Below are 24574 nucleotides of genomic sequence, written 5' to 3'. Positions count from 1 at the left end.
AGTGGACGGGGGTCAGAGAGGCCCACCGCACAGCCTTGTGCACGCTGACGGGGACCGCGGACCTGACTCTGGGGAGATGGGGCGCTGTTGACTTCAGGCAGTACAGTCGTGCGATCCAGCAATACTTTTAGTAAGATCGGTGGCTTCTGTGTGGCGGCTGTGTGGCGGCTGTGTGGCGGCTGTGTGGCGGCTGTGTGGCAAGTTGGCCTCGTCGCTGCAGCAGCTCTACTCTTGCCTGCGGCTGCGCTCAGTGTCAAGTGCTCAGGAAACGGGAGGAATGGGGACTGCCTGTCGCCTGGCTCTTCCGGTGAGGAGATTTGCACTCTGTGGAGGAAAGTCACTAACCAGATGGGAGACACTAAAGTACTTGCAGATGAGGACTGCTGATGACAAGTGTGAAAGGCATTTGTGTGGCTTGTGTGGGAGAGAGGGAGATGGCAAGGGGCACACTTATCTCGCCCTCGTCTGGTAAGGGCTCAGCAGGGGGGTCTGGGGTGGGCCTGGAAGGGCAGCTGGGACCTAGGTAGGCAGGCAGCGTGGACAGGAGCCTGTCAAGGGAGCGAACCGTGGAGGTAGATGCATCAGTAGACAGTGGATTGGAGTGAAGAGTTAGCCTTTAGTGTTAGTTCACATTCACTGACTTAAACGTTATTCTGCACAGTTTAGACTTGATGCTGTTGGCTGTTTGCATTGTTCAAAGCTACTAAAGGCCTTTGGAGCAGGGGAGCAATATGTATGAAGTGATGCCTTAGGAAGGTTATTCTGGCGGGAGTATGGAAACTCATTATGTGTATCATACCGATTGCTTCCGTATTCCTGATTCATCGATGTCAAAGTGACCAGGAAAATCGAAGGCACTGCAGGGGTGAGGTTGGAGTGCAGCTCTTAGAATGTAGTTATTATCCCTCCATTCTCTGCTGGGTGTCTGTCTGTGTCACTCTGACACGCTCTTCTCAGATCACACAATGCACTTTGATTGTCACTCCTGAAATTCCCCCCCGCCCTCCTCCTTTCTTCTCTCCTTCCCTGCCTTGCTCCACTCCGTCTCTCCCTTCTTTCCTTCATCCCCCGAACCCCAGTTCTCTGACTTTTTACCTGTTTTTTCACTTTGATCTATTTAGGGGCAAGAATTTGGTGATGCTTATCGAAGCGGAATCAAAGGCAATGAAGGGTTAGAAAAACAAGGCTGTCATCCATTTTATGAATCTGTCATTGCGAATCCCTTTATCACAGAGGTAAGGACAGGGTGCCTGAGCCCACACCTTGAACTGTCATGCTGTTGTGGGCATTTCAGTATAAACAAAAACTGAAATTTTCCTGAAAATATTCTTCTTTGGCTCTGTTCTTAACCATGTTATTTCATGGGTTTCACATGACTTGTTCTGTGTACAGCATACTATGAGATTAAAATCGACGGGAAGTTTTGCACAAAATAATATGCTTTAGTAAGTCAGAAGTTATAATTCAAGTCACCAGAAGATTTAAAATTTTACAATTGTGTTTTCTAAGAATATCTTCATAGAAAAAAGGACACCCCAGTGAATGGCCTTCTTTTTTTGTCTAGTCTGAAGTAACCTATGACACCTATCAGCATGTCCCCACAGAAAGCTTTGCAGAGGTATTGCTGAGGACTGGGAAGCTGGCAGAGACTAAAACGGAAGGAGGAGAAGTATTTCCAACAACAGAAGGTATGAAACATGCTGTCCCTTACATGTGCAACTCAGTGTAGGAGGAAAGTGAAACTAGGAATGAATGGGAGGGAAAGCAAGAAGACATAGGAGAAGCTTAACTGGATGTCATCATTCATTTATTTTATTTATTTAAAACATTTGTTACCTTCTCCTCTCCAGTTACTAATATCGAGGCTTTAAAAGGGTACATATGATACAGTTCCTATTTTAAGCTGCTAATTACATAAAGTGATTCTTACAGTGAATGGTAAAGTGCTCAATAAATGTTTCTTTCTTTCTGCTTGTGTGTGTTAATTAGCAACTCTTAGGCATATGCCTTACAGCATGTAGATGTGTATTTCATCTTGAGGATTTTCTGCATGGTAGCATATCTTTCCATGTAGAGTTTTTTGAAAAGAATTAAGTCTATGCATATTTTTCCATTGATTGTTAAGAGAGGGCGGGAGGGAGGAAAGGAGAGAGAAACATCCATGTGAAAGAGACATCCACTGGCTGCCTCCTGCATGACCCCAGGGGATGGGGATCAACCCTGCAACCTAGGTGGGTGCCCTTGACCGGGAATCAAACCCGAGACCCTTCGGTCCCCAGGCCGACGCTCTGACCTCCGAGCCAAACTGGCCAGGGCGGCCCCTGTGTCTTTATGTTGCTGTCTGGTCTCTCCCACGTGGGTAAGACCCTGAGTGCCACCCACACCACCTTCTGACGCATGGAGGCGCTGTCTTAGCAAGGTTCCTGCATGGCGGTGCCTGCCCTCGTGTCGTCGCGGCGAGGGCGGGGTCCGGAGCCGAGGCTGTGCTCCCGAGAGCCCGAGCCCAGCTCCCACGGGCCTGCGTGTCCCCGCGGTGTCTCCCCCGGGCCTGCGTGTCCCCGCGGTGTCTCCCACGGCCTGCGTGTCCCCGCGGTGTCTCCCACGGGCCTGCGTGTCCCCGCGGTGTCTCCCACGGCCTGCGTGTCCCCGCGGTGTCTCCCACGGCCTGCGTGTCCCCGCGGTGTCTCCCCCCCGGGCCTGCGTGTCCCCGCGGTGTCTCCCCGCCGGGCCTGCGTGTCCCCGCGGTGTCTCCCACGGGCCTGCGTGTCCCCGCGGTGTCCCCCACGGGCCTGCGTGTCCCCGCGGTGTCTCCCCCACGGGCCTGCGTGTCCCCGCGGTGTCTCCCACGGGCCTGCGTGTCCCCGCGGTGTCTCCCCCACGGGCCTGCGTGTCCCCGCGGTGTCTCCCCCACGGGCCTGCGTGTCCCCGCGGTGTCTCCCACGGGCCTGCGTGTCCCCGCGGTGTCTCCCCCGGCCTGCGTGTCCCCGCGGTGTCTCCCCCACGGGCCTGCGTGTCCCCGCGGTGTCCCCCACGGGCCTGCGTGTCCCCGCGGTGTCCCCCACGGGCCTGCGTGTCCCCGCGGTGTCCCCCACGGGCCTGCGTGTCCCCGCGGTGTCCCCCACGGGCCTGCGTGTCCCCGCGGTGTCTCCCCCGGGCCTGCGTGTTCCCGCGGTGTCTCCCCCGGGCCTGCGTGTCCCCGCGGTGTCTCCCCCGCGGTGGGCGGTGGGGCTTTATCTGCCCGGTTCGCCCCGCGGCTCTTTCTCACGTTCAGATGTTGGGGCTCCACCAAAGGGACAGGCTCCAAGTCCATTGAAGTATTAACATTTTTTTCAAATCTTGTTGAATTGAGTGGGAAAGGCATTTTAGAGCACCTACTGTATATATTAAGAAGAGATGCTGTAAAAATACAGAGGTGATTTCAGTAACCATCCCTTTAATTTACATTTGGCTTTATAATTTATGAAGCATTTTCCTAAACACATTGGTACCAATCATGCTAATAGATCTTAAATAGATATCTTTGACTATCACAGGACCAAATATTTGTCAGAAACATAGCAGAATTGAAGAGTTACGTAGGAAAAATGACCCAAATCAAACATCATCAAAATGTAGTTCTTGACTTTGGCTCAGAAGTGGGTTGTAATATAATTACACTTTCCAACATGATCTGACTTTCCAGAATTTTTTAATAAAGTTGATGAAAAGGTTTTTATGAAGACTATCTGAAGAAAATTGATCATTATTTATTTAGCTAAATGAATGATTTAATGGCTAATGATTTCCAAATCAATAATATGGGTAGCTTTCCTCTGTGAATTTAAGTCTGGAATTAAATTGCTCACAGACTCTTTTAGAGGCCCCCATCCTGCACAGAATTAGTGGCTGCAGGCAGGGGCACAGATTCCATCGGATTTTGGCTGCACAGCTGTTTTAGAACATGCTTTGCACTCAAGGTTTGAGAACTCGCATTGCAAATTACATTCATATGCTCTGATACATGGAGGGCAGGTCTTTTCTTAATATATCTTAATGGTAATGTAACATCACTCTGACTCCATCTGCAGCAAGCATGGATCTGGGGGGTCCCAGTGCGACCCTCCTCAGAGTCTTACTGAGAATGTTGTCTATTGTTGCTTCCAGTGGCTCCCACACTCAAACACCGAGAGCTTCCTAGAGGTGGGGTCTGAGTTCTACTTTGCAAGGATCCTTGAGTCTCAGTGTGGGCTGCAGAGAAAGTTTTGATGCCCAGGAGTGGAGTGTGGACACTCCCCTCCCTCCCAGTCAGCTTCCTGTAAAGTCCAGCTGTTAGGAGGGGTGTTGGGCTGGGCACTTGGTTGTGGAGATGACTGTACTGTGATCCACCTGTGGGAGGAGGAGATGTCCCGAGGTAAGGGCAACATTTGTGGTAGGGGTGAGGGAAGAGATGGGATCCCTGTCCTTTCAGCCTGGGGACATGTGGGTGGCGGTGTTCTTGACACTGGCGGTTTGTCTAGTCTTGGAGCAGCAGGAGGTCACAGGCTTTGTGTGTCTGAGAACTGGAGAGGAGGCGTGTTCAGCTGGGCCAGCACCTTCCAGGAAAACCCATTTGGGAGATAGATGACTGGCAGGGAGTTTGAACATTTGACACAGTTGCCAGAGAGGATGCTTTCCTCTGTTCTTCCCCCAGTATTTTATTAAGAACACTTTCAAATGCACAGAGTTGAGAAAATTCTATAGTGAACTCCCGTAGACCTTCCCCCGAGATTCGACAGTGATCATTTTACTGGTATCCTCAGCCCGCCAGCTCCCCACCGCCCATCTGTCAGCTCAGCACAGACTAGACAAGTGACTGAAATTCTAGTCCGAGGAAGACAGTTAGGAAGGTAAATCTTCTGGAAAAATATTATGAAGTGTGTTCCTCAAGTCAAATGTTACTGACTTTGGGCTGTTCACACAGTGTTCTCCTTCCTTAGAGCAGGTGGGGAGAATCTGTGCTCCTCAGAAATCAAGGATTTACGCTGCAATTGCCTGTGACCACCTGTCACTGTTCCCCAGACCTAAGCGAATGGAGTATGTCCCTGCTTACACCGCTGCTGATGAGCACAGACTTCGTTGACCTCTCGTTCATTAAAGCTGTGGCACTCACAGGTGTCACTCACGTCTGTTTCTGTGTGGAAAGGCTGTTCATGGTTGGATGTTTCATGAGACTATGTAATGAAAGCAAGAGACTGCTATTTTTTCTGTGGATTGTGAGGAAGAGGGGTGTTCTTGGCAGGAACAAACCATGGTAGCAGTCCAAAGATGTGTCCTCGCTTGGCACGCAGAAAGCTAGCTACGTTGTTGCTCTGATCGTCGGCATGTGTGGCCGGCCTCACCTGCCATTGACGTGCATGCTTTCACGGCCTGGCCTGGGCCTGGGCGCCACCTCATGGACCTGTCTGCACTGGACTTTGCAGCTACACTGGCAGGATTTCCTTGTGTCTAAAAGAAACAGCATCGTTTGTCTGAGATAAGGCAAGGTTACCATTTAACATAGTTTCATGTGGTCTGTGTTCAGATAGGGCTGAATAGACTCTCATAAAGTGTCTCAGACAGTCCTCTGAAGCTAATTGTTGAAATTGTGTAGGACTGAAAACATGGTACTTAGTGACTGTGAATGTCATGCGGATCCTCCAGTAAAGTAATGCCACTTTTCCCCGTGTTCAGTTCTCTTGCAGCTAGCAAGCGATGCTTTACCAAATGACATGACCTTGGCCCTCGCTTACCTCCTGGCCTTGCCACAGGTGAGTGTATCTTACCAAGACCGAAGGACCGACACGCGAATTAACTAAAGATCTGTTGTTCATAACGATCGTTCATTTTACATGAACACCGCAGTCAGTATCCAGAGAGTAAATTCTGTAGTGTTAGCCAAAATGCTGATTTTAAATCTGCTTTTATATGCATAGGATCTATCTGCCTTTATAGTGTCTTCACAGTTCTAATGTTGTCATATTAAGATGAGATCGAGTTGATGTGATGGCAACTGAACCAGAATTCTATGGTAATGACCAGATAAGTAACGGTTCACGGTCTTGCTGTCCTTGCACTGAGCTCGTCCCGCCATGTCCCCTCTAGATGCTGGATGCTAACCAGTGCTTCGACACGCAGTCCTGCTCGGCCCTGTCTCTCCAGCTGGCCGCCTACTACTACAGCCTGCAGATCTACGCCCGGCTGGCTCCGTGTTTCAGGGACAAGTGCCATCCTCTTTACAGGGTGAGTTCTCGTGGTTTCACTTTGTAACGAGCCGGGTTAAAGTCGTTCTCGGGTAGTTGAACTTGTGCCGACCGCTTTGGACGTGCCGTCTCCTGTGCGCCCGGAGCATTCCAGGTGGCCGCCGCCTTCCTTCGCGGCCGCTTCTCCGGGCGGCAGTAAGAGGTCCGGTTTCTCCTGTTTGTCGTGAATGCTGATTCTTCCCCAGACTTTGCTGCCACTTGCTTCGTTTTACAAAGGTCCCAGGAAGGGCTAAAGTAGCAGGTGAGGCGAAATGAAGAATTAGTTTTTACTTCACTGCCCGGAAGGAAGGTGGCCTGTGTGGTTCTCTGAACAGCGCTGCGCTTCTGGGTATTCTCGAGCCATAGGTATGAGAGGAGTAATTGCACAGGTGACATGTTGAAACTGTACTTGCCCCCGAGTTTCGGACAGCTTTCGTGGAACTCCTGTTCATCTCGGAGGGAAAGCACCTTAGCCTGGCCTCAAGGCACCTGTGCCGTCTTTTGTGGACACAGAAGTGTCCAGATGCCCTGTAGATCAAAGCCTCAGGTTTACTTTATACCCAGTTTGTCAGTGGTCAGCGCTGGAAATTCTCTGCTTTTGTAGTGGATTATTTTAGGAGAATTACCACCTGAAGAGCGATGAGCAGAGATCAGACTTTCGAGTGCACTGTGTGCCCACATCCAAGGCGCACAGTTTGTCGAGGAGGGTTTTTACCCCCGACCCAGAGCAGGCGGTCAGGGAATAATTTCACATGGGTATCAAAGGTCCAGCTGCCTCAACTGTGCAAAACGTCTCTGAGAACCTGTCAGTACGTGAAAACATTCCATTGGTGGCAAAACCTGTGGCTCTATTCACCAGTGTTATTTAAAAAGAGGAGGGTGCTGAGGAACACCCACCACACAGGTTGGTCTCCCAGGGCATCATCCCCGTTGGCAGGGGTGTTACTCTCAGACATGGTTTTAGGAATAGGAATGTTTTCTTTTTAGCCTCTTGATATAAGCTATTACTTTCTTTTGGGAATTTCGAACTTTTTTTTGTAGTCAATTTTATTTTATTTTATTTTATTTTTTTAAATCTTTATTGTTGAATGTAGAATGTATTACAAATGTTCCTCATTTTTCCCCCATTGACCCCCTCCTCCCCACTCCCTCCCCCCTCCCGCCTTTTCCCACACTGTTGTCTGTGTCCATTGGTTATGCATATAAGTTCTTTGGTTTATTTCTTCCCACCCCCCAACCCCTTTCCCTTTGAGGTTTGTCAGTCTAGCAATGAATTTGTACTTCTTAATCCCTTCACCTTTTTCACCCATTCCCCCAACCCCCCTCCCATCTGGCAACCAACAAAATGTTCTCTGTATCTATGAGAATGTTTCTGTTCTATCTATTCATTTTGTTTGTAGATTCCATTGTCGATAGATATGTATTCATTGCCATTTTGTTTGTTCATATATTTTATCTTTTTCTTCAAAAAGACCCGTCATCATTTCATATAATAACGGTTTGATGGTGATGAACTCCTTTAACTTTTCCTTATCTGGGAAAGTCTTTATATGGCCATCGATTCTAAATGACAGCTTTGCAGGATAGAGTAATCTTGGTTGTAGGTTCTTGCTTTTCATCACTCTGAATATTTCTTGCCTCTCCCTTCTGGCCTGCAAAGTTTCTTTTGAGAAATCAGCTGACAGCCTTATGGGAACTCCCTTGTAGGTAACTAGCTGCCTTTCTCTTGCTGCTTTTAAGATTCTCTCTTTGTCTTGAACTTTTTGCATTTTGATGATGATGTGTCTTGGTGTGGGCCTCTTGGGGTTCATCTTATTTGGGACTCTCTTTGCTTTCTGGACTTATATGTCTGTTTCCTTCACCAAGTTAGGAAGGTTTTCTGCCATTATTGTTTCAAACAGGTTTTCAATTTCTTGTTCTCTCTCTTCTTCTGGCACCCCCAAGATGAGAATGTTGGCTCCCTTGAAGTTGTCCCAGAGGCTCCTTACACTCTCCTCATGTTTTTGCATTCTTTTTTCTTTTTACTGTTCTGATTGGGCATTTTTTGCTTCCTTATATTCCAAATCGATGGTTTGCTTCTTGGATTTACATACTCTACTATTGAATCTTTGTAAATTATTCTTTATTTCAGTGAATGCCTCCTTCAATTCTGACTGTGCATCCATCATTTCTGACTGGTCCTTTTTTATGCTCTTGAGGCCCTCACTAAGTTCACTGAGGTTCTCACTAAGTTCATTGAGCATCCTTATAAGCAGTATTTTGAACTCAGCATCTGTTAAGTTGCTTATCTCCATTTAGCTTAGTTAGTTCTTTTCTTTGGGTTTTGTTCTGTTCTTTCATTTGGGACTTGTTTCTTTGTCTCCTCATTTTGGCTGCCTCTCTATGTTTGTTTCTGTGTATTACTTAACGAGTGGTATGGGGCTCGCTGAGACCAGATGCTGCTCGTTTGAAAGAATTTAGGAAAAACCTGAAGCAGGATCCAAGACAGGCCAATCCTATGGTTAAGCAAGTGGCAACAGCTTGGGTGTGCTTGAAAGTTGGGTGGGGCGGGGCCTCAGGGAGTCACCAGGGCGGGGCTACCAGTGTGAGCCAGGTTGCCAGAGTCCCAGATATGCCAACTGTCTGCTGCCCCAGGGAAGGGCTCACCAAAGGAACAAAGGCCTCTGACAGCACTTCTGTCCCGGAGAAAGCCCCCTCTCCAGCCCTCGCTCCAGTGCCAAACAGCTCAGTTATTCCCTGTGTCTCTGGTGCCCCTCGAGCTGCCTCCCCTCCAGGCTTAGAGGGAGAGAGTCCAATAAGTTTGTGCCCGGGCCCTTTAAGGAGCTGCCTGGGGCTCCAGCTGCATCAGCCTCCCTGAGCCTCAGTTCCCGCTGGTTTTTCCAGCCAGAAGTGATGGGGACTCTCTTCCTGGCACTGGAACCCTGAGCTGGGTACCTGGTGTGGGACGGGGACCCCTCAGTCATTAGGAAGGACCTTCCCAGCCGAGGTGTCCTCCTGATTTTTATCCACCACAGGTGGGTGTGGGACCAGCCCATCCGCCTCCGCCCCTCCTACTGGTCTCGGTGTGGCTGCTGCTTTAATTCTGTAGTTGTAGGACTTCCATTCAGCTTGATTTCAGGCGGTTTTGAATCATGGTTGTTCAGTAGTTTAGTTGTAACTTTGATGTCCGAACTTTTTTTTTTGATAGCTCCTGCTGCTTTGTACAATTACATTATTCCGTACTCTAGTAATTTTCCTTTGTTTTGTTTTTATATCGCAGGCATGTTATTATGTGAACTAAGACATAGACCTGTGGTGGTACAAACTGAGGGAACGAGGTGATTGTATGGGTGGGAGTTTATGTCTGGAGGGTGTACTTCATCTCCTGCTTCATTCGGCTGGAGGGCCGGCAGAGTACTCGTGGCGTGTGTGCTGCTGTCGGCTTCTCAGTGTGTCCTCCTGTCCTCAGGGCTGTGCGTGTGCACAGCACCAGGTTGTTGCTCCAGCCGTCCGGGTGCTGGAACAATGACGCTGGACTGTGGCCGGAAGCGCTGTGCGGTGCTACAGATTTGAATTCCTCCCCAGCAAGTCATTGTGTGCTCAGTACATTTGTCTGAGATTTCTCAGTGGGTACCATTGAGTGGGACCCCAGTGCTGGAAGGGCATCTCCCTCTTTAAGTCACAAGTATCTTATCTTTCCTGAGGTCATACTGTGTGCCTGGTACTGTGCTCTGATTTCCATGAATATAGAGGATGGAAAGGTCACTCAGGTCAACTCCTCTGTCACTAATCTCCTCTGAGCATGGGGGTGGGGGGACTGTGCTTCCTGCTGAGCATGGGGGAGGGGGGCTGTGCTTCCTGCTGAGCATGGGGGGGCGGTGCTTCCTGCTGAGCATGGGGGAGGGGGAGGACTATGCTTCCTGCTGAGCATGGGGGAGGGGGGACCGTGCTTCCTGCTGAGCATGGGGGTGGGGGGACTGTGCTTCCTGCTGAGCATGAAGCGGGGGGACTGTGCTTCCTGCTGAGCATGAAGCGGGGGGACTGTGCTTCCTGCCTAGCATGGGGTTGGTGGCGTGTTTATGGACTTGTCCTGGACTGGGAGGATCAGACTAACCCTCAGAAGGTGCTGTAGGCTTAAGGCGCCTTTCACACTCATTCTGCCCCTTGATCCTCTGACCGACCCCATTTTGTGCAAGTAATTTCTTTGTGAAAAGAAAGACCCGGAGAAATCTGGATCCTTATTCAGGTTTGCTCTGGTGGAAAGTGTCATCCTGTCACCGAGGGGTCCTGACCCCAGCTTTACCTGTGCTACCTTGACATGCTGCCGCTCCAGCTTTGTCTCAGGAGAACCCGTGACCCCGGTTTGGGCCGGAGTGGTCTCTGGCACGCAGGTGGCGGGCCATTCCCAGCAGCGTGTTCTCGTGCTTTGCTGCGACCTCTGGGTCACGTTCAAACTCCTGCGTGTGACGGGAACCACCTCGGTGGACTGGCTGCCCTTCCTTACCCCCAGCCATGATTCGCTCTTCTGAAGTTTATGTCCTCACTGTTCAGAGTTAACATTTCTCTGAATTGAACATCCCTTCACACCTCTGCCTGTCTGGAATCCCTCCTCCTCCCCACGGTCAACAGGGGAGCCTCGGGTGTGCTGCCGCCTCCTCCGTGCGCTGTCCTGAGACAGGCTGCCTCGGGGCGTCTGGCGGGGTCCTGCGAGGCAGCTGCTCCCCGTGCTCACAGAAGGCAGGGGCCACCCGACGCCGGGACCTTGCCCACTGCCGTTCCTGGGGGGCCTGTGCAGAAGGTCAGGGTCATCAGCCGCGGTGCCTGAGGACAGCCTTCAGGCTTCCGGTTTGCAGTTTTGAGGGCTGACTCCGGGTCTTGAAGGGATCAGAGGGCACAGTAACCGGATGTTTAAGGTGCATCTGTGTTTCCCATCGACTGCCTAATGGCTCATTATCTGGGTCTTCTCAGCATCTTCTGTGCATAGCCAGCACTGCCGAGTGGGGTTGGATGTGGCAGACTCCTGATGCGTCACCCTGGAGATGGAAATTGGGTTTCAGTTTGCTGACTGCACGTGACAGCACAGCGCGTGATCCCTTCCCGTGCGCCCCCGCTTCCTCTTCCCGCGCCCTGCGGCTCTGTCTGCGGGACGGTTATGGAGGTAGATTGCTGGGTTCGAATGGAAGTATTGGTATATTGGTCAGGTTATTTCTGATGAAAGGCCTGTGCGTCTTGAGGGAGCAGCGTCCTGAGCCCCCAGCACAGGCTCCTGGCAGCTCTCCTAGGGGACCCGTGGAGCAGCCCGCGCCGCCCGCATTCTCTGCGGTGAGGAGAGGGCGGCTGGCAAGTGGCCAGTGGGACAGACATTTTTCTGCTAGTATTTGTCCCAGTTAACTTGTTTTTTTTATCCTCACCCGAGGACATTTTTCCATTTTTTGTTCAGATAGAATGGGAGGGGGTGGGGGGAGAGAGAGAGAGAGAGAGAGAGAGAGAGAGAGAAACATCGACGTGAAAGGGACACATTGAGTGGCTGCCACCTGCATGACCAACCAGGGCCGGGGATGAACTGCAACCGAGGTACGTGCCCTTAGTGGAAACCGAACCCAGGACTCTCTGGACCAGAGGCTGATACTCTAACTACTGAGCCAAACTGGCCAGGGCTCAGTTAACTTGTCTTTATGTTCAAAGAACAATATACACGTGGCCAAAAAATTTCTGTGTAAATGGTGTACAGTAAAGAGTCAGTGTTTCCCTTTTGTATCCTCCAGAAGTAGTGGGTGGGTATATATATTGTTTTGTACCTTTTCTTTTTTTTTAATTCTTACCCGAGGATATTTTCCATTAATTTTTTTTCAGATAGGGAGGGAGGGAAGGTGGTAGAGAGAGGGGGGGGAGAGAGAGAGAGAGAGAGAGAGAGAGAGGGAGAGAGAAACATCTATGTGAGAGAGACACGTTGAATGGTTGCCTCCCACACAACCCCGACCAGGGCCAGGGATCAACCCTGCAACCGAGGTACATGCCTTTGACTGGGAATTGAACCCATGATTCTTTGGTGTGAGGTCTGATGCCCTAACTGCTGAGCCAGACTGGCCAGGACTGTACCCTGTTTTTTCACTGATATATTACCTTTATAATTATTGTAAATGCTCTTTCTAGCATTCTTTTGGAAAAGTTTCAGAAGATAAAATCAGTTAAAAATGGAGCATAGCCTTTCATTTTGTATTCTAGAGAAGCAAACCCAGCAGGGATGGAACGCAAAGCTTTATGGTAGACTATTTCTCAAATGCGTTTTTTTTTTTTTAGCTACTTAATTGAAAATACTGAGTACAAAATTATCTCAAGCAAATAAGAACCCTAGAGGGGAAACACACCACCTGTTTAAAACTTTCCCAGCATTATTACCCAGAAATGGAGACTATTAAACCAGAATGGATTTATTACCTCTAACTAGTAAGCAGTAGATTAAGTCATGGAGCATTCTGTTGTCATGAATATTTATGAATCTTTTGTTGTTACAGGGACTTGACCATATTCTTTAAAGAAATCATATTTTATTCACCCCTCTACCCCCCCGAAGAACTACATTGCCAGGTTTTGGAAAAGTAATAGAATAATTTAACTCTGCACACTTTCGTTTTTAAATGTGGGTGCCTGTTTACGTAGTTAGCGTTTGCAGTCCGTGATGTTTTGCAGTATCACCGTGGATGCTGCATACGGAAGGTCTGAAGCTCGCTGTACAGTCCTTCAAGAGCTTCTTGGAGGCCAATAGTGTTTGTACCCACGGTCGTGCCGCTGCCTTTGCTGGGACAAGGGAGAGAGGTTTGAATGTGCTCCACACAAGAGACAGTGATTTTAGGGGAGAGCCGGGAGGTTCGACTTTTTCCTTCCTCCAAGACAACAGCAGTGGTGGCCGCGGACCGGCCCCCGGAAGTGGGCGCAGTGTCTCGGTGTGCGTCGCAGGGTGGCACGGAGGTCGGGAAATTCGTGTGAGAGGCTTTAGAAACTGTAACGTGGTTCACTTGGGGGGTAAAGTATTGGGGTGTGTAGGGGGTGCTTTGGAATATTTTGAGAGGAATTGTGATGAGCGTAGGGGTAGACTTATTCAAGTTTAAACAGAAAATTGGCAGTCATCATGAACAGTCAAGTTCCTTGAAGAAGGGGTAGGAAGTAGTGACCTTGACAAGGACATAATTTGTGTAGAGAGCTGGAACTCACAACATGCCCAAGTCTCATTTCCTCCCTGCGAGGACTCTGTGAAGGAGGGATTGCTTTGCCCTGGCCCGTGTGGCTCAGCGTTAGAGCATCAGCCTGCAGACCAGAGAGACCTGGGTTTGATTCCCGCTAAGGGCATGTACTTCGGTTGTGGTTTGGTCCCGGTCCTGGTCGGGGTCGTGTGGGAGGCAACCAGTTAATGTGTCTCTCTGACATGGATGTTTCTCTCTCTCCCTCCCACTCTATCTGAAGATAAATTGGAAAGTATCCTCAGGTGAGGATTTAAAAAAAGGAAGAAGAAGGGATGGCTTGGTTTTAATCATAGAACAGGTGAAGCTCAGGAGGCCCAGCAGTCTGCTTTGAGATCACTTCCCATAACTGCTTTTCCTTTTCCTGGGAAGGCTTTGTGAGTTGTGTCTTCTCAAAGGTGTTATGTTTTAACCCAATAAATGGAATTCTGTACACTCAGCAAATACTTGATGATCCACAAACCTTAAAACACTTGGAAACCTATTATCAAGGAATTAATAGGATGCCCCTCATTCACGACTTTATTAGGACATAATTTTAAAAGGAGGTGTGTTTCTGTCAAGGGATTGAGCAGGCAGTGGTATTCTTCTCATGAGGCTGGAATCTCTGTTGTCACTGGAGAGGAAAACTGAAAGGCTTAGAAATACAGCTCCGATCAGACATCCAGAGGAACACCCCCCTGTGTGTCCCTCGTGGTCTCGGCATTGACACACATGTGAGCCTGTGTATAAACGGGGTGAGAGAGGAAGAGTGTGCGTGTCGCAGAGCCAGTCGGGTGTGCCGCCGAGGGCAGCGTTCCGTCTGTTGGTGGGAGTCGGGCGTCCGGGAAAGGGCTCTCATTCCAGTGCCGAGTCTCAGTTAGTTGGTGGGCACTCTGTCTGCCCTGGTCCCGACAAGATCCTTGTAATTTTAAGAGAACCCTCCCTGCTACCCATATGAAGGCTGGTTCTCAGGAGGCCGAGCCTTGCTCTGCCGCTGGCCCCGAATGGCCTCAGGCAGCTGACCTCCCCACACATCTGTGAGACAGATGACACCCACAGACACCTGTCCCCCAGCGCTGTCAGGATGGAACGAGATTCAGAACAGTGCCTGTTCTGCACTGAGGACTGAAATAGTATTTGTTCTTAAATTTTTTCTTATAAAAGTGAATAAATGTGCTGTACCAAGAATAGGAAATAATTATTCACAGAGGGCTAGGCGGTTTCCACTCCCGAAAGGAGGAGAGATGAAGGTCGTTTAAACGGCGTAGGAGCCTGTCGGTCCGGAGATGTATCGCTAACAAATACGTCTGTTCCGCATGTCTGGTGGAGGCATACATGAGGTGACTGTGGAAGTCCCCCCGTTGTCCACCTGGAGGGATTTGCAAGGTTTTACTTTATTGTCATGATTAGATTCTTACACATTCATAGAACTTTAGTGTTAGAAAGGTGGTCACCTGGTGACGCTCCTTTGTTTCACGTGGGAAGAAACTGAGCCCAGAGGAGACAGCAGGGAACCGTGCCCCCGGAGTGCACAGCACCCTCAGGTGCGGCTGGAGCGGCGCTTGTGTTCGGAGGCCTGTGTTTGGTTTGTGTGGATATCTTGGTCACTCTCTACTGTTTAATTCCTTGAGAGAAAGTTGTGGGCCCAGTTTGCGTTCATATAATAATGGAGAAAAGAATGCTTTAAAATACCTTATTTTAGCCTGGCCGGTGTGGCTCAGTGGTTGAGTGTCGACCCTGCACCAAGAAGTTGCCAGTTCGAGTCCCGGTCAGGGCACGCGCCCTGGTTGTGGGCCGATCCCCAGCGGGGGGCGTGCAGGAGGCGGCCCGTCGATGTTCTCTCTCATCGATGTTTCCATCTCTCTCACTCGCCCTTCTTCCTTCTCTCAAATCAATAAAGAAAAAAAATTTTTTTAACAATAAAACACGTTATTTTATTTGTGCCTCCCAGCGAAGCACGAGGGGAGTGTGTGGGGTGCTCACTGATCCTCTCACGGGTGGCGGGACAGAGGTACGACGCGCCGCGCCCCAGAAGGTGGCTCTGCCAAGTGAGGGGCTGCAGCGTGAGCCGGGTCTCCTGACCCGAAAGCCACTGCTGCCGGTGGCCGTCCCCTCTTCCCACGCCGGCTTCGCGAAGGAGACGAACCGCAGAGCACACGTGGTCTCTGCCCTGCAGGAGCTGTGCTTGAAGATCTGCGAGGAAAGGCGCGTGCATTGTGCGCCAGGAGCACAGCGCAGGGGGCCGGCTGTGTGCCTTGCAGGAGCCTCGCGCCCCCCCCCCCTTCCCGAGCATCCGCTTCCCGCCAGGCCTGGGTTCTGTGCTCACACGCCGTCCCTCCGCCTTCTCACCCTGCAGGCTGCTCGGCATCGTCGCGGTGCAGGGGCCGGCTGTGTGCCTTGCAGGAGCCTCGCGCCCCCCCCCTTCCCGAGCATCCGCTTCCCGCCAGGCCTGGGTTCTGTGCTCACACGCCGTCCCTCCGCCTTCTCACCCTGCAGGCTGCTCGGCATCGTCGCGGTGCAGGGGCCGGCTGTGTGCCTTGCAGGAGCCTCGCGCCCCCCCCCCCCATCCCGAGCATCCGCTTCCCGCCAGGCCTGGGTTCTGTGCTCACACGCCGTCCCTCCGCCTTCTCACCCTGCAGGCTGCTCGGCCTCGTCGCGGTGCAGGGGCCGGCTGTGTGCCTTGCAGGAGCCTCGCGCCCCCCCCCCCCTTCCCGAGCATCCGCTTCCCGCCAGGCCTGGGTTCTGTGCTCACGCCGTCCCTCCGCTTCTCACCCTGCAGGCTGCTCGGCATCGTCGCGGTGCAGGGGCGAGGCGGCCACGCTCGCAGTTCAGCGACGCGCACGAGGTCCCCAGCGGGCAGCTTCTGTGTGTCTGCTTCCTCCCCTGTGCGTGCTCCTCATTGGCCGAGAGAGGAGACCCTTGCTGCCACGCAGGCCTGTGAGGGTCGTGTGTGGAGGTCGGCCCTTCCGCGGGGTAGTGAGAAGCCTCTGCCACGTCAGTGCTGCCCTGGGCTCTCGGCCCCTGTGCCACCCTGTGGAGCTTTCCTTCTGCCTGGCTGGGGTGTGTCTCATCCACTGTAGGAGACGGAGAGAAAGAAAGAAGGAGGTGCTACCCTAGGACCCAAGTGCCAAATATGTAGCCACTGTCCCAGTACAGCACCAAATCTGGGATAGTCCAGAAAACAGGAAGTGCAAAGGAGGGTGGAGTAGAAACTGTGAACCCTTGGGAGAGGGAAGGTGACCGAGTGCGTGAGTCGGGGCCGGGAGGGAACAGGAGCGTGGCAGAGAGGAACACGGCACACAGGCGGGGCTGGCATGGCCTCCTTCAGACTGCACGGGCAGCTTCAGGCGGGCTTTAGTCTGAAGCCACATGGGTCCGCGTCCGAAAGGAGAAAGTGTCTGCGTCGTTCTGGTGAAGCGGGTTTGCTGGTGCGGTCAGGACGGGCCACACGTCACTCCATGACAACCCAGAGGAGCTCTTCTGTCCCCGAAACCCGTCCCTGGATGTTGCCCTTGCTTTCCCTGCTGCGAGGCAGGAGTGCTGCCCAGGAGAGGCCTGGGAACAGCAGGCCACAGCCGCACCCTGGGTGTGGGCAGGGTGCATGGGCCCGGTGGCCCGAGCCACGTCCCTGTGCCAGGTAACCTCGAGGCGGCTGAGCCCATGGTGGGTGACTCAGGGTGGTGCCTCAGGCTGTAGTCAGCAAGCAGGGAGCTGGTCCGGTGGGACGTCGTCTGCAGAGGCGCTAAGCTGGGATCCCCTTGGCCTAGATCCACTGCCAGACATGCCATCCGTGTGCTCGTGATGCCCAAGTCACTGTCCAGGTGCATGAGATTCCCTTACTCACTCCGTTGTCCATCAGGTCTTAGCCACTGGGGCTTAGCACGTCCTCTCACCTCAACAGGAATTTGTCTACTTTTTGCAGATTTCCTTGCTGCTGCGATCCGGGCAGTAAGCTGCTTGTGGGCCCTCCGGCTTCCTGGGCGCTGGCCGGAGCCCCTCTGCCGCGTGTCAGGAGCCCCTCTGCCGCGTGTCAGGAGCCCCCTCTGCCGCGTGTCAGGAGCCCCCCCTGCCGCGTGTCAGGAGCCGCGTGTCAGGAGCCCCCCCCTGCCTCGTGTCAGGAGCCCCCCCCGCCGCGTGTCAGGAGCCCCCCCTCCCGCGTGTCAGGAGCCCCCCCTCCCGCGTGTCAGGAGCCCCCCCCGCCGCGTGTCAGGAGCCCTCCCTGCCGCGTGTCAGGAGGCCCTCCCTGCCGCGTGTCAGGAGCCCCCCCTGCCTTGTGTCAGGAGCCCCCCCCGCCGTGTGTCAGGAGCCCCCCTGCCGTGTCAGGAGCCCCCCCCCGCCGCGTGTCAGGAGCCTCCCTTACCGCGTGTCAGGAGCCCCTCTGCCGCGTGTCAGGAGCCCCCTCTGCCAGCAGCACCGTTTAACAACTGCTTGCCTGTCTCTCCCACCAGGCAGCATTCTGGGAGGAAAGGGGACATCTTTATACATTGCCTGGTACTTAATAGGTGCACAGAAATATTTGTTGGATGAGCTGAACAGTGGTTTTGTAGCTTACTTTGGAGAGTTCGTTTTCAAAGCCTGGTCTTTGGACTTGAGACACGTATCTATGGTCTATAGAGTGGGATTCGGTGTCTGCCGAGACGTCAGGGAAAGATTCTAAAAAGGTTGACTTTTTCTCAAATCCACCTGTTGGAGTCCAAGATTTCTTGAACGGGTTTCTATTGGTACTCCGGGGTTGCTCCTCGGCAGGGCCAGGCGAGAACAGCAGGCTAGGTTTGCAGTGTGGACTCGGCACTGGCAAGCCCTGTGGCTCAGATAATGGCTTACACAGGAGGAATGTGGCAGCTTACTGTCATCAGGTACATTTCTGAGACCCAAAGGTGCATTCTGCAGTTTTTTCCTAATTTGCTGATATTAATATATAGACTGTGTTTCCCCAGAAAGGGGGGTGATTGAGTTAATGTTTGCGCATCAGGCTCCACAGTGATTTCAAATCATAGCTGACCTTTGCTTTGTTGACACCCAAACCAACTTGAATATAAATAAATGTGCCCACTTAATCACTTATCTTTCTTTCCTGTCAGCTGTTAGATTCTGGGTTTTGTTCTCTTTGAATAGCTTTACCATTGTCAGAGAAGCTGCTAAGAAGTGTAGCACGGTATCCCATTGAGCCCCAAACGGAGCAGAGTGAAAATGGGTCGGGTGCTCTTCTGCACCAGAGTGGTTATGATTTCAGGAAGAGGGATGTTGTTCCCCAGCGTGTCCCCAGAGGGAACATTCTTCTCCGCGGCTGTCTGGGCTTTATTAGTGGGTCAGTGACCTTTAGCTTCATTCCTGAGAACACAGAGATGCTTCAGAGAAGGTTTGTCCAGGGGTAGTGATGGCAGAAACGACTCCCAGGGTGAATTATTGTCAGTGATCAGGTAATGGGGACCGAATCTGACGTAGATCGGTGGGGGCTGAAAAAGCGGGACTGTTTTTATGACGTGGGTGGGGATGTGTAAGGTGGAGGAGGAGCGAGCGGGAGGCCGGGCCGTGCTCTGGGCTCGGTCCCGTGAGCTGGCTTTGCCCTGCGGCCTGCTCCCGGTGCCGGCATCGTGAGCCTCGGTTCTGCGCCACAGTGTGGAGGGCCGCGCAGGTGCCAGTGGTCTTCTCCCTGTAACTCTTCTGTTTTGTCTTTGGTACTCACAGGCCGACCCTAAAGAGCTCATCACGACGGTCACCAGGCACATGACTCGGTACGGACAGGAGGCCTGGCCCGAGGACGTCGTCTCCCTGACCAAGCAGTTGCACTACTACAACGAGCGTCTCCTGGACTTCACGCAGGCTCAGACCCTGCAGGGCCTGCGGAAGGGCGTGGACGTGCAGCGGTTCACCGCCGACGACCAGTATAAGAGGGAGACCATCCTGGGCCTGGCAGAGTAAGGGCTGCTTTGTCTCGGGAAGGCGTGGGTTCGAATGGCAGAGCAAGCTGCATGCGCAGGGCCCTTGTTCACTGTTCCTTGAAGACTGACAGGACTTCCCCCACCCTGTCCAGTCACATGAGGGGCGTGTCTCCCGAATGGGCCCGTAGACGCAGACGCCTTGAGCCTGCAGGTCTGAACAGTAAGGATGGGAATCATTGTTTTTTACGTTTCCCGATTTGGAAAGCCTGATACCAAGATTATTACCACGTCGAAGGTGAAAAGGGCAGATTGGGGTGAAAAGTGTGAAACTCATTGTAGAACTTCAAACGAGATGCCTTGTACTCCTGGATGGGAATCTCCCTTCTCCAGCCCGTGGCAGCTTCATTCCCTGAGTATGTGGACACCAGATCCAGCGAGGGAGGGGCAGGGCCGGGGCTGTGGGCTCAGCACTGCATCTGCCCTGGGTCCCAGAGGGGAGGAGCCCGCACAGCCGCCGGGTCCGTGTCCTTTCCGGGAGAAGCACGAGCCTGTGAGACCTGCCCCGCGACGGTCCCTTCTTGGGGTGGGATCCCCTGGTCTCAGCACTGCTCTTCGGCTTTTGTTTTACTTCCAGTGAGATCAGATCAGATGAGAGTCGCTTACATGTCAGAAGGTGGGAAAGGGGTTCGCCCATGTGGTTACCAAGAAGAGGTGTTCTGTTTGTGACACCGGAACTTGTGGGCTGTGTTAGGTGCCTGTGGACATCTGTTGGTCCTCCAGGATAGCCCTGTGACATGAGTGCTGCCCCCAGTGTGGCTGGGGAACACGGGGTGAGGCTCACAGCTGTGACCCGACCTTGACCTGACGCCCCGTGCAGCTGCCGCAGCCCCCCATTGTGCCTCCCCTGCCAGCCGGGCCGGGCTCTTCACTCGCGGCGTTTAGCCTCTGAAGCACAGGTTACTTGGTGCCTACATGTAATGGTTATTCCTCCCTCCTGACGTTATTTTACGGTAACTGAGGTCGTCCTGGTGTGGCAGCGGTGTGTCATTCCTCACCATTATTCTCTGAGTCCTTGAGAAAGTGGCCCAGCTGCTCTGGTGCCCTGTAATAGTTTTATATTACCCTGGGCTTCTTCCCTGCAGAAGACTCTTAGGTCGGAATAGCGAGAACAAAGACGGATAGTAGGAATAACCTGTAGCTGGGCTCAGTTAAGGAAGGAATATTCTTTTCTCTTCCCCTCTGTCCTCCTGGAGGTGATTTCATAGTCATTTAACGTCCAGTGTGAAAGGGACCAAGGGGTCATTTAGTGCAACTTCTTTGCTCAGAAGAGGTCTCTGAGAGTCAAAGAGCTTTGAAGAGCAGTTCAAGGTCACACAGCCAGAGGTCACACAGCCAGAGGCTGACCATGGGCTTCCTGTTTCCAAGTCCCCTGAGCTTTCCTTTGGCCATTTTGTAACCCTTCGTGCTGTGCTGATGGTTGCGTAGAAAAGGGTTTTTTTATTTTTATTTTTTTATTATTATTATTTTTTTATCCTCACCCGAGGATATTTTTCCATTTTTTGTTCAGGTAGAGTGGGAGGGAGAGAGAGGAAGAGAGAGAGAGAGAGAAACATCGATGTGAAGGGGACACATCGAGTGGCTGCCACCCGCACGACCAACCAGGGCCAGGGACAAACTGCAACCGAAGTACGTGCCCTTAGCGGGAACCGAACCCGGGTCTCTCCAGACCGCAGGCCGACGCTCTAACCGCTGAGCCAAACTGGCCAGGGCAAGGGTTTTCTTTTTCTTTTTCTTTATTTTATTTTATTTTTTATCCTCACCCGAGGATATTTTTCCATTCTTTGTACAGATAGAGTGGGAGGGAGAGAGAGGAAGGGAGAGAGAGAGAAACATCGACGTGAAGGGACACATCGAGTGGCTGCCACCCGCACGACCAACCAGGGCCGGGGACAAACTGCAACCGAAGCACGTGCCCTTAGCGGGAAGCGAATCCGGGTCTCTCCGGACCGCAGGCCGACGCTCCAACCGCTGAGCCAAACCGGCCAGGGCAAGGGTTTTTTTAATTAACTTTTTTAAATTGATTTTTAGAGAGAGAGGAATAGAGAAGGGAGAGAGAAAGAGAAACATTGATGAGAGGGAACATCGATTGGCCGCCTCCTGCATGCGCCCCACTGGGGATCGGGCCCACAACTTGGGCATGGCCCTGACCGGGAATCGAACCAGTGACCTCTGGGTGCAGGGTTCGGCGCTAAACCACTGAGCCACACCGGCAGGGCGAAAATCGTTGTTGTGCAGAATAGAAGTTTACAAGCCAGGGCATGGCTCCCATCATCAGTCACACTTTGCCCGGGTTCTGCCCTGTTTTGTCTTCCATGTACCGAGCTGGTGTTGGACATGTGTCCTAGAGGACAGACACACGCTCTGATAAATGTGCAATGGGATCTTCTCCGTAACCTGGTGCTTAGAGAAGCACAGCACCCTTTGGGTAGCTTGTTGGAAATGCCTCCAAGTTTGCGTGGGTTTTCTGAGCTCGCGGTTGGCTCGTGGGCGGGGTTTCCGCGTCTCGTACAGAGGAGTTTTTGCCGGACGTGCTCCCCTGATTCGGCAGCCCTGTCGGAGGCGTGCACAGTGCGACCACTCAGTGTTTTCCCGTTAACAGTACATGCATCTTCATGGCTGTTGTTTCTGTCAGTGCAGTATGTCTGTCCTTTCCTGTCTGTACGTCTTAGGTAATACCTTCCCGGTGGTCAGTCAGGGTGACTTAGGAGAGGTCATAATACAGTTTGGTTTCTTCTCACATTGTCAGATGACAAAGATATCGGTGCTCAGAGCGCGTCCCTGGCGCCAGGCAGTGCGCACGTCCCGCGGCAGGAGGATGAAGGGCCAGCCGTCCCCCTTCTCCAGGATTCTCGTTCCATCCTGTGGGATAGTTTTCAGTGGACAGTGACCTCATAGTCCACGTGCTGACAGACTTAGTCCAGCCCTTGGCTTCTTTTTTATAGTCCATGAGCAAAGGGTCGATGGTTTCTGCATTTTCAAAGGTCTGTGGAAAACAGCAGTAAAAAGAAGAATATGCTGCGGAGTCCGTACGGCAGCAAAGCCGGGAAGGTTTGCTCCCTGGCCCTTCACGGAGACGTCTGCCAGCCCCGGCCAGTCTGACGTGTCAGTGTTGTGGTGACGGGCCCAGCAGTGTCACTGAGAACAGATGCTTCACCCCTGCGTGTGTGGCTTTGCCCACCGTCCTCCCAGCCAGGATCCCTCCCACATCTCTGCTTTGGGACCTAGACGGCCCTGATGGGTTGCTATGCGCCTGGGCTGTCCAGTCTGGTGACCCTTCCGGCTGTGCCTCCCGGGCTCCGTGGCCCTGAGGACAGGTGCAGGTCCCTCTGCGCCCAGGGCCCTGCGCATTCCGAGTTGTGACACCCCCAACCCGGTCTGCCCCCTCTGTTAGAAGGCCACCCGTCCCCTTCCTGTCCCTCTTTCCACCCGCTCAGTCACTGCTCCTTTACGTTCCAGCCCTCAGGTCGTCGGTCACTGTTGTCTCTCCTCACAGTGTTTTCCAGTCCTTGAGCACTTAATTACGGGTCCGCGTTCCACATCCTCCTCTAGGTCATGCGTCCTCAAGAAAACTCTTGGTGGTTTTTATATCCTAGGCAGCTGACAATACCTGGAACAGTGTGGAAAGTAAAAGTTTGTTGAGTGACTGTGTTCTCAGATACCTGCCAGGGCGGGGCTGCTTCCCTCTGCGCTGTGTGTGCTTCAGGTCGTCGTGTCTGGACCAGAATTTTTCCGACCTCAGCCCCTTTGGTCTGGGGAACTGTCGGGGGACGGCTGTTCCGTGCCTGGCAGGGTGGTTAGCAGGGTCCCGGACCTCCGCCCCCTGGATGCCAGTGGTGGTCTCTTCCTGCCTCCCGCTGTGACAGCCAGAAGTGTCTGCAGACACTGTCAGCCCCTGAAGGCCAGGTCACCCCGAGTCGAGAACCACTGGCCTGGACAGTGGCCTGGTGGTTCGCAGGGCCCCGCAGTGGACAGGAACATGGACATTCTGGGTCCTCGAGTCCTAGAGTCTCCTTAGGGACCGTGCTGGCTGCACCCTCTGGCTGGAGCGTGTTCCCGATGAGCATCCCTGTGCGGGCGCAGCTAACGTGTCTCTCTTCCTTCCCGTGGCTGTGGCGCCCGCAGGACCCTCGAGGAGCACGTCTACGGCATCGCACTCTCGCTGGCGCAGCGCTACAGTGTCCCCCGCTGGGAAGTGCTCATGACCCACCTGGAGTTCCTGTTCAGCGACAGCGGGTAAGCGCACAGGGCGCGGGAGTGCATGGCCACGCCATCTTCTCCGTCTGTTCTGAAACAAGTTATAACGTGTAATTTCACTTTCTCTTTCAGCTGCAGTAGACCAGTGTCTCTGTACGTTGTCTCTTTGTTCACCTGTGGTACACCAATATTCTCCTAATGCCTGCTCATTAAGAAATACATTTCATTGGTTTTTTAGAGAGAAGGGGAGGAAAAGGGAGGAGAGAAACATCTCTTGCCCGCCTCCTGCATCCCCCACTGGGGACCGAGCCCACAACCCCAGCACGTGCCCTGACTGGGAATCGAACCAGCCACCTCTCGGTGCATGGGTCGACCCTCAGCCAGCTGAGCCACACCAGCCAGGGCTAGTCTGCTCATTTTTGGTTTCAGTGAAAATAGTCCTGAGTTAGATACTGTACTATTCATTCATTCAGAGGTTTTTATTGAGACGCTATTCTGTGCTGACAGCTAGATACTGGGGTCATGATAGTGAGCGAACGCTGGCTTCGTCCCAGCGGTCTCGGAACCTGGAGTGGGAGACAGGTGTGATGGAATAGTGATGTAAGCAAGCACGAAGTCAGAACTGTGGCCAGCACCCTGTGCGAGGGCCCGAATAGGGTGTCCGGCATTGTAGGGGAGGCTCTCCCGAGGGAAATAAGTCTTGGCTGAGACCTAGATGCTGAGTTGTAATGAGCTGCACTGCAGAGAGAACAGGGACCCGTCTTCTAGGGGACCAGGCAGGCAAGTGCAAAAGCTCTTGGACAGGAAGGAGCACCATGTGCCCGAGCGCCAGCAGGTGGGCTGTGGGGGCGAGGCCCCGGGAGTGGGGAGCTGGTGTGAGATGGGACCACGGGAAAGCCGGAAGCCAAGCCACACAGCGAGACTCTGCAGACCCTCTCCAGGGCTGGGATTTGGGTCAGGGAAAAGGAAACGACGTGATCAGATCTACATTGTGATTAAGGTT

At 52.7% G+C, this 24574-nt stretch overlaps 1 protein-coding gene across 3 annotated transcripts in view; it reads left to right on the top strand.

Moving 5' to 3' along the window:
- The window catches only part of NBAS (NBAS subunit of NRZ tethering complex), a 291645-nt gene that overhangs the window by 181406 nt on the left and 85665 nt on the right, over positions 1 to 24574 (top strand). For all 3 annotated transcript variants that reach the window (XM_036262542.1, XM_036262544.1, XM_036262543.1), the window contains 6 exons: positions 1122 to 1235; positions 1565 to 1688; positions 5689 to 5765; positions 6100 to 6237; positions 19124 to 19353; positions 23500 to 23610. In XM_036262542.1, coding sequence (XP_036118435.1) covers positions 1122 to 1235; positions 1565 to 1688; positions 5689 to 5765; positions 6100 to 6237; positions 19124 to 19353; positions 23500 to 23610 — 794 coding nt within the window. The remainder of the gene's footprint in view (positions 1 to 1121; positions 1236 to 1564; positions 1689 to 5688; positions 5766 to 6099; positions 6238 to 19123; positions 19354 to 23499; positions 23611 to 24574) is intronic.

This window comes from Molossus molossus, unplaced genomic scaffold (assembly GCF_014108415.1).
Source record: "Molossus molossus isolate mMolMol1 unplaced genomic scaffold, mMolMol1.p scaffold_m16_p_15, whole genome shotgun sequence".
Taxonomy (NCBI): Eukaryota; Metazoa; Chordata; class Mammalia; order Chiroptera; family Molossidae; genus Molossus; species Molossus molossus.
This window is presented reverse-complemented; position numbering and strand designations above follow the sequence as displayed.